General features: G+C 42.2%; 1 protein-coding gene across 1 annotated transcript; it reads right to left on the reverse strand.

Moving 5' to 3' along the window:
* Window positions 1-5,807: 5,807 nt before the first annotated feature.
* Window positions 5,808-8,824, reverse strand: LOC119353519 (lipase-like). The gene is made up of 10 exons (XM_037620139.1): window positions 8,504-8,824; window positions 8,294-8,373; window positions 8,050-8,115; window positions 7,877-7,924; window positions 7,717-7,784; window positions 7,564-7,636; window positions 7,314-7,475; window positions 6,983-7,177; window positions 6,506-6,582; window positions 5,808-6,400 (listed from the first exon to the last, which is right to left on the reverse strand). Exons 1-10 carry the CDS (start codon window positions 8,592-8,594, stop codon window positions 6,184-6,186), a joined length of 1,077 nt encoding a protein of 358 aa, XP_037476036.1. The 5' UTR covers window positions 8,595-8,824; the 3' UTR covers window positions 5,808-6,183.
* Between the last annotated feature and the right edge of the window lie 860 nt (window positions 8,825-9,684).

The following is a 9,684-nucleotide window of genomic DNA, read 5'->3' on the forward strand; positions in this document are numbered from 1 at the left end:
CTACGGCGCAAGGCCCCCCGGGGCAGCGGCTCCGATCACCACGGCGGCGTCCCTTTCATCGGGGATGACAGGCCAATAGGTGGCTTCATGTGGCGGTGCCTAGAGGCGGCGTCGAGGGCGAGGTGCGTCCGCCGGTGAAAACCTCGCCGACTTCGGTCATGGCGGATGATGGTAGTGTATTTACGTCATTTCCTTGTTGGAGATGTCGTTGTTGTAACTGTCATCTTCCCGTCATGCTGCTCTGGAGAAGTCCTAGATCCGGGTTTCTTAGATCGTACGATGGCAACAATGTGGCGTCGTACATTTTTTGGAGCATGTGATGGCTGGATGGGTCCTGAGGTGGAGCAGCGTGGTCTTCCGAGTCGAAGACAGTTAGTCTTAGCGGCGCGGTGTAGCTGGTCTCGGCGGTGGACTCTTGGTGATGGACGAGTGCAGGGCAATGACGTTGTCTGGTGTCGACGATGGGCCTGGCAAGATCATTTCATTGATCCATGTACCGAAGATGGGTTCACCAAAGACAGTGATGACGACTTCTGAAGCATGCGCATGCGCTATGTGCGAAGGGTCTGCTGGACCGGTGCTCCGATTTTAGATGGTATGTGCAGGGGTGAGATTAGGGCAAGGCCATGAACATGACCATCATTATCATTAAGTTTGTAGGAGTGATTTTTGTTGTCTAGAAAGTGGATTCGAAAGGATCAATGTTTTATTTTATACCGCATTATTGAATAATAAAATAATTTGACTGTAACATTGTATGATGCAGAGGGCGGAGCTCAACCTCCTTTTCTAAAACAAACACAGCATGCCCGTGCAGGTCTTTGAACGGGCAGGCGCCATCCAATGTTTTCTTTTTCAAGAGTGGTCAGCTAGGATTATACACCTACACGTCAGATCCAATTTAGTGAAAATTGCACAAACCACCAACTATTGATATTGATTTTGCACAAATCACCCATTATATAGGTGTTTTTGGGAGAAAACTTTCAATCTATTCATTTTCAATCATGGCAGTACAACCAACACTAGAAATAAAAATTACATCCAGATCCGTAGGCCACCTAGCGACGACTACAAGCACTGAAGCGAGTCGAAGGCGCGCCACCGTCATCGCCGCAACACTACTTGTTGCAGTAGACAGTTGGAAAGTCGTCGTGCTAAGGCCCCATAGTACCAGCATCCCAGAACAGCAACCGCCGCCGATGAAGAATAACGTAGGTCGGAAGGACCCAAACCGAAGACACACAAACGTAGATGAACAACGACGAGATCCGAGCAAATCCACCAAAGATAGATCCGCCAGAGACACACCCCCACACGCCCACCAACAATGCTAGACGCACCGCCAAAACGGGGGGCTAGGCGGGGAGACCTTTATTCCATCTTCAGGGAGCCGCCGCTATCTCACCTTCTTAAGCAGGACACAAACCCTAACAAGATTGAAAAAACGACTAAAAACGGAGCCCTCCCGCCGGCCCTTGCCAAGATCCACCGCGCCTCTATGGCCCTAGGGCCACCGGAGACGAGGTGGACCTGCGCCGACGCCGGCGAGAGGCACGAACCCTAACTTTCTTTCTTGGAGGAGGAGGCTGGAGTGATATTACTCAATACCCATTATATAGATTTGTTGCATATAACACCATATATTGATGTAATTTGTTGCAATCGTGTTTAATCCAACATTCAGGTATGTTGACATGATTTTCAACAAGTGTATTCTGCTTGTAAGTGCACACATTAACAAGAAAGAAAAACCTGCTTGTAAGTGCACCCATGGGAAAAGGAAAAAAAATACTGGACACATCAGCGGACCAACTAAAACTTTCAATATCTTCGAAACGCTTAGTCCAATTTAGCTTTTCTTGATTAGTTGAGTAAATGTACATTCTACCGAGTTTTTTCACATTTTTGTAAACATGTTAAATTTTGAACATGTGGTAGATTTTTTTTGCCAACATGCACTTACATGTCAGACCCACCCATTAGAAATCACATCAGCCTATGTAACACACTGGATTAGACCTATCTCCAACAGATGACACCAATATGTGTTATTCTGTGCAACAAACTCGTATGGTAGGTAAAATAAGCATTAATAGTTGGTGGTTTGTGTAATTTTGTTTCCAATTTAATTCGCGTCACCATTGAGACTTTGGGAGAAGACGAGCCTAATTTTCAATGGCGTCTGACATAATTCCAACGAACACAACCTTGCCGAGCATGCCCTTGGTCATCTTGAACGAATCCGTCGTGTCGTGCGCCTACCTCCGTGTAACTTGCACTTGAAGTGTTGCCACGAGGTGAGCTCAGGTGGTGGTTCAGAAGCTGCAAGTCCAGTCTTCTTTCCCCATCACGGTCACTACTCATGAAAACTAGGGTCCCAATATTGCATTTTACGCCTATGCCTCCGTGTAGACCGACGCACATATGATATCCGCGTTCGTAATGAGTAATGACTAATGACCAATTAATTAATTTAGCTAGACCGCGCGAGCTGGTTCTGAAAGCGTGAAAAGTAGTGATCCGGCCGTTCATGCATGCATGGCAGCCGCGCTCTCGTCGTCGGCGTGACGACCGATGGACGACGTCCGGCTGCTGGTAAGCTGACAGCCATGGCTGACCGGCCCGATCGATAGTGAAGTAAGAACAGAGACCTTTTCTGGCTGCGTAGGAACCTGCTCTCCTCCAACGACGTCAAGTTGTACATGGAGGTATGGCCTAGCTGGTCATTAATTACGACATAGCAGCCGCGTGATGTTCCGGTCAGAGTTTCGGCGAAAATACCTTGAGCTCGGCTGCGAAGAGGACGGCGACATGGAGGGCCTTCATTGAAGATAGCCAGCATGCTGCCCTGCTCGATCGATCTGGTTAAGGGCTTTTTTTTTGCGAATGATCTGGTTAAGGGCTTAACCGCTTAAGGTCATGTCGGGCTGATTGATTGTTCTTTCTCTCTTGACTTACCAGAGGTCTTTTCATGCGGGGGCTCTTCTTCCTCTCTCTCTCTCTCTCTCTTACATGCATGCAAAGATACATAGACACGACATCATCAAAGATTCTTTTTATTTATTTTGAGATTTTACTATTTTTATATCTTCCAAATTGTTAATCCGATCGATGATCCGCTTTCACTGTTAGCTCCCTCGCGACGATATCTTCATGTTGACATGTTTTCATAACTTTTGTTTTCATCAGTAGTTGGCACATTAATATCACTTAGTTTCCAGATTATGAGCCACTTAGTTGTCAGATTATATTAACTTGGTTGTTGGATTGTTGAACGCCAATATATATCACTAGCAAACTTGCTTCGTGGTACTTGTATGGGATGATGCCACTCCTTTTCTATTGTTAACACTTGGTTATTCACTCTCTACCCTTACATCACATTACAACGTCTAAACACATACAAACATATTATCTGGTAACTGTACATAATTATTGTGGCAATTGTTCACGATTGGCAGAGACAATTATGTTGTCATATTCTAACAACCAGAGTCCGTAAAAAAATTGTTCAAACACGACAATATGATATGTTGTTTTGAAGTCCTCGCCAGAGACAAACTCGCGGAGCAGCATGGGAATACCACGGTGCATGCTACGCACATTAGATTTTCCCTTCTTTCTTTTAATTTTCTTTCGGGTACTCCTGCCATTCCAAAATAATTGAAGTTCTAATATTTTCTCAAGTCAAACTTTTAAAGGTTTGATCAAATTTATAGAAATTTACGTCAAGATCTATGATATCAAATATATATAATATGAAAATTCATTTCATAATGAATCTAATGAAGGAAATTTGGTTTTATAGACATTGATACATACTATTTGTGTATTTCTGGTCAGACTTAATAAGTTTTGACTTAAGATACTCCTAGAACTATAATTATTTTGAAACGGAGGGAGTAGTAAATGATATCGTCCAGTTCTTCATCTGGGAACTGATTAATGAAGTCATTGTAGTTTTTTTCTTCAATAACAATATAAATATCGGGGAGCGCTAGATGCGGTATTTTCTACATGAATTTCCTGGATGACGCCTGTTGTGTCAAAGTGTAGATCCTTAGCACGAGCAACCGAGTAAGCGGGCCGTCCCATTTGTAAAAGAGAAGGCAGTACATGATGATCTGGTTTCGGGATCGTCTTAGCAGGTTCTTCAATGGGTTTTGTTTTTTTCTCATGTTTTCTTCACTTGTTTTTCTGGTTTTTCATTTTTTCTGTTCTTTTTCTTGGTTTTTTCTTTAATTTTTAAATGGTAAAAACTAAAAAATGTTCTCATTTATGAAAAATGCCACATTTAAAAATTACAATTTACAAAAAATATGCACACTTTCAAAAAATATTCACATTTTTTTAATTTTTGTTCATAATTTCAAATTCTCTTTGTGTTTTTAAATTTTTCCCATTTTCAGAAAGTATTAGGAATTTCAATATTTTTTCATATTTAAAAAAATGTTCGGAATTTCTAATTATGTTCGTGTTTTTCAAGAAACGTTTGAAATTCAATTTTTGCTCACATTTTCAAAATAGTTTTCCTGTTTTTTCCAAAAAAATGTTCTGTATTTCTATTTTTTTCGTGTTTTTCAAAAAAATATTAAAAATCATCTCACATTTTCAAAAATGATTTCGTGTGATTTTAAAAATGCTCGGGATTTTAAAATTTGTAACAATGCTGCCGTCCATTGAGGGGCCGGCCCGGTCAGGTCACCCTATGCGTCTTTTCCCTTTTGTTAGGGATTGCTTCTGGAATTCTTGTACTAGCATGTGATCTAGACATGTTGCTTTTATCTTACATGACTAGTTTGAGTAGCACTGATGTTCTTTTCTTTATTCATGTTTGGTATGTTAATCATGATTTATTTGCCGCATTTTTGGATTAAAATTATTGGAAAATTTCTCACATATTCAACAATCAAAAAACCTTATCATTGGCAATTTCTCCAACTGTTTTGCTGCAACCCTCAAACTTCATGTGTTTGAGGGTGTGAATTACGAGGAATGGCAGACAAGGAAGTTCTTTGGCTAACCACAAACCTTCAAGGGAAAGCCACAAGGACCATTTACTCCTGAAGATGAGAAAGCTTTCCAGGCTACTGATACCCTCTTCAAAGGTATTGTTCTCAATGTTCTTGACGACAAGATTGTCGATCCTATCATGACCATTATGGTTGTCAGTATTTCAAGACCGTCAGTGTTATTGAGCGGCGACATATTTATTTGGAGGAGGTGTGAGCGGCGGATTGGGATGGTAAGACATGAGACATGAGATTTGCCCAGGTTTTAGCCCTCCGGGAGAAGGTAAGACCCTACTCCTATGGTCCTACCTTTGGTGGTTGTATTGCCTCCAGCACTCATAGCGATCAAAAGGATCATTGGGGAGATTAGTTTCTTAGGTTACAAGCTCTCAGCCGGATGGCGGAAAGAAAGAAGATAGTGGTAGATGAGAACCTAGCTATAGTATGATCTATAGAACGTGTCAGATCCCTGAGAAGGCCCCTATCTCGCCTTATATATACCTAGATAAGCTACAATTACATGGCTCGACCCTGATTGTTGGTGAGCTCGCGCCCCTTGGTCCCGCGCCCACGGTTACTTGATGTAGTTCATACTTCCTGACTTCATGTTAAAAATACAAAAGAGACGATATTTGTTAACAAGGTTCAAAATCAACATAGTATATACATCCTTTCAAAAAAAACATAGTATATACATAGTATATACAGATCGACAACAAACCGCCAGGGCAGGCCGCCAAACATCCCTGCCACGAGAGTGTCCGGACCGTCCCTCTGTTAATCTCGTGTCTATGCTACCAACTCCGTCATAGTCTATTTTGGCTACCCGTGGTGCCTTTATATAATAATAAGCTCATATTACAAATGTTTGACTCAAACACCTAAATCTCTTGTGTGGCCTAACTGTAGTCCTATACACATATTCAACAAAATTTTAACACTTCCAAAAAAAACCTAGTCATGTACTACCACTGGACCCAAGATTCTGAGAAACTTGTCCCTATGACACTTTGGTGTTCTGCTTCTGCACATCTCTCTACATTTACAAGCTACAGATAAAAGAACCACATATCTGTCATGCTAAAAATGTTGAAACCATCCCATTGGCTGAATGCCTAAAACCATGCAAATGCTGACAACACTATACACCAGCTTGTATGAATAATGACTAGCTGGAACTGCTCGGATCAGTCTGCACGCTATGATCTGCAATGATGATATCGACAGGGTTCTTCCACGTGATAACATGACTCTTAAGATACAATTGGAGCCGTTCGACGCTCTGGGCCATGACGATTCTGCAGGTGCTCCAGTCGTCTGCTGCTATCTCAACACCCATGTAGGTCAGATGGTCTGAGGCGCTCAAGAACAACGCAAACACACTCCTATAAATGCAGAGACAGGGAGCAGCCGAACAGGTGTTAGGACTTCGAAACAGGAGACAGGGTGAGTTAACCAAATCGCTACCAGAGAAATGAATGGGCCCCCACCTGCAACAATCTGGATCTTCTCCGCTGCCGTCGCAAACTCGGAAGGTTGTGTTGCCATCAACATCATGTTCCCATACCTTAAATTTGAATGCACAGTGGATGGTGATTCAAGGATGTATAACAGATATATAGTAAGAGATCTTTCCAAAATCGATTCAGAGCGAAATGTTCGTATAGATAGTCCGGTTCTTCAAACAGAGACAACACAATGGTAAACTACTGCATTTCATCAAAATAGTAATGCGTGGTGACAAATGTTTTGCATGGTAACTGATGTTCAATTGTATTACACATCATGCAGATGTTTATATCACTTTGGGAGCACCAGGCGTCCTGTTGATGCTGTGTCTGTCGACAGTGTCCAAGTAAAAAAATATCTAGAGTGCGTTTGGTTGAAAAGAACAATGAGCATATAATGTTGAGAGAGTTTTTACAATGATCAAGTCATGCAATTTCTAGGTTTATGCAGGGGCATACCTCTCTAGGGAAGTGGTGGTATGTCAGGTGCGGAAGGAAGAAGAAATAAGGGGGTAAATGAGGCACAATATCATGTTCATGTGTCACTCGGATCGCACTGGGTACATATTGTTCAAAGTAGGAGGCAAAGGCAGCATTGCCAATACGTGGTTGCCCAAAAGTCATGAGATGAACAGTGTCACTTCCAAGGCTAATCTGTAAATGGGAGGAACATTTCAGAGATCATGAATCAGCAAATACAGAAGTGTTTAATGTCGAAAGATAGTATTCCCTTGTTCACCAAAACAAAAGGTGAGCCTTATGCCAATAACATAATCGCGGGGGCACTTACAGCGAGATCAAGTGCACAGAAAGAAGCCATAGCTCCTCCCATCGAATGCCCTGTAACTATTATGCTAATATCTCCATACAATCTTCTTGCCTTGCGAACAGCATTTGTGATGGCTGGACGTAAAAGTGTATTATTGTAAGCAGAGTAAAATCCAGTGTGGACCTTTAACCAGAACATAAACCTCATCAGAAAATAAATAACAGCTACTCCTATATAAACAGAGTATATATCTCAAGTTCGTGCCAAAGACCTTCGCATCAGGCATGTTTGGATAGTTTAGGTCAACTTGCTTCCATACCAGGTCCTTAATCCAGTTCTGTACACTGAATGAGATAATTTAGAAGTGAACAAAGAGGGACATAAACACAAAAGCCAGTAAAGCTATGCCAAATTATTCCAAAACCTGTTCTCTTGAGTTCCCCTGATTGCAACGATTACAGCATTGAGATTATGATCAACACCAATGAATGCCTGTCAGGTTATTTAATCGCAAGAATATTTTAGTCCCGTGGGGAACAAACTTTACCATGTAAATTAAGGTTGTAGCAATGTAGCATACAGACCTGCAAGCAGTTCTGGATATCGACAATTATACACCTAATCTCAAAGCCCTGTTTTGAAATAAGATACCCGGCGACATCGGTAGTGAGTTATTTGTAGTAGTTGAACTTAAAAGTAAACCAAACGACACAATTAGACAAGATAAATAACAAGACGACACAATTAGTTGTCTCACTTTAGTCAAGTCATTACATCTTGAGCATGTCCATGTATATAGAGCTGTTAGGTCCGTCATATACACCTAAGAATGAGAAAAATAATATGAGCATAAATTAATTTTGGTTATATATAAATATATACAAGAAATTCGAAATAAAACGGAATTCCAATATTTAATTACAAATTTGTAATGTGCGAATGATAATACAAGAGCCTAGAACGCATGACAGGTTGAGAGAAAAGAGGACGAAGTAACTTACTGCTGAAGCATATTCCACAATAGTCTTCGCTAGGGTATAATTAAAAACAAAAGTCCGGTTGTTGCTGTTGAAACTGGGTCCTGTGAATGATAATCAGGGCATTTTGTTCATACGACGGAATCTGGGAACAGATTTCTGGTAGACTGGAGCTTGCGCCCAAAAGGAGATGCTAACACAATCACAAAAGTTGTACGGCGAACAGAGAAATACCTCTCCGTCCTCCGTGCGAGGCTGCGGACAGCAGCAAGAAGGCCACCATGGCCGCCGCCGCCGCCGCCGCGACCCACCGCCGACTCCCCATTTAGAAGCGCGGGGAAATCGGGCGCGGAGAACCGATTAAGGACCAACGATGCGTGCTTGAAAACTTGGGCGGAGGATGAAGAGGCGAGGCCGATCAAGCAAGAAAGGGATGAGGAAGGAGGGTGGGATGAGGCGGGGCGCCACGGCTCTGCTCGGGTCGCTGTCGTGTTGGTGCGTGTTTGGTTGGACTGTGTCACCGGAATCGGCCATGGAAAGTCAAGCAGGAGTTCTAGCAGAGTACTCTGCCCGTGGCCTGGGTGGTGGGGTCTGGGTGTGACGTGCCAACGTTACACTGGGTGTCAGGGTTGACGTGTCAACGTTACCCAGAGATGTCACAGGTTGGTTTTTCTAGTGGCAGCGCCGTGCACCGGTGCACGCGTGTTTTTATTTATTTAATGCAGTACAATCGTGAATGTTCACCGAGCGCTGCTACACCGACGACAGATTTGGACGATCAACGGACGACACTACACATCAAGCCGTTGATACGGTAGAGCAAAAGCAGACAACACTGTTTATTCCTGCATCGCGTGGGGTTCGGCCAGCTAATGTCGTCCGTCCAGCAGTTTCGATGTTCACCTGCACATGTACTCATCTGCACACGCGCACATTGCATCAGCCTCTTCGAGCTAACTAGTAATGATGCATCGTGCAATGCATGTTTATATTAGATAATATATTAGTTGCACGTTATATTAGATAAGATATATCTGTTGTACGTTGGTATTTGGTAAGATATCAATTACATTTTCACGAGAATGGTATAATATTAATTACATGGCAGATTTCAAGGGATAGCGTTGAGTCAAAACATGTTTATAACAAATGACAGTGGTGGGTAATTAGAGCGTTAAACGTGTTTGATGCTCAACATTGGAGCGATTTGAACTGCTAGATAACATGATTTGACGGTCGAGATAATTTAGATCTGTTCATTTGGATCTTTTTATATTGGTATAGATATAGATAAAGATAAGCCGTAAACGCATCGTAGGTGAGGGTAACGTTTTCTTCTACTCAACAATCATAACGAAAAAGGCTAAAATAAATCTGTATCCATACCAATATAGAGAATATCTAAAGGGGTATAT

The sequence above is a fragment of the Triticum dicoccoides genome, chromosome 2A (assembly GCF_002162155.2).
Source record: "Triticum dicoccoides isolate Atlit2015 ecotype Zavitan chromosome 2A, WEW_v2.0, whole genome shotgun sequence".
NCBI lineage: Eukaryota > Viridiplantae > Streptophyta > Magnoliopsida > Poales > Poaceae > Triticum > Triticum dicoccoides.

Bases quoted from the DNA above. Each gene is read 5' to 3' on its own strand.
- LOC119353519 (XM_037620139.1), bottom strand. From the start codon at position 8,594: ATGGGGAGTCGGCGGTGGGTCGCGGCGGCGGCGGCGGCGGCCATGGTG. The intron at 7,476-7,563 runs GTCTTTGGCACG...TTCTGGTTAAAG, and splicing joins CAAACATGCCTGATGCGAAG to GTCCACACTGGATTTTACTC. The intron at 6,401-6,505 runs GTGGGGGCCCAT...CTGCATTTATAG, and splicing joins GAAGATCCAGATTGTTGCAG to GAGTGTGTTTGCGTTGTTCT.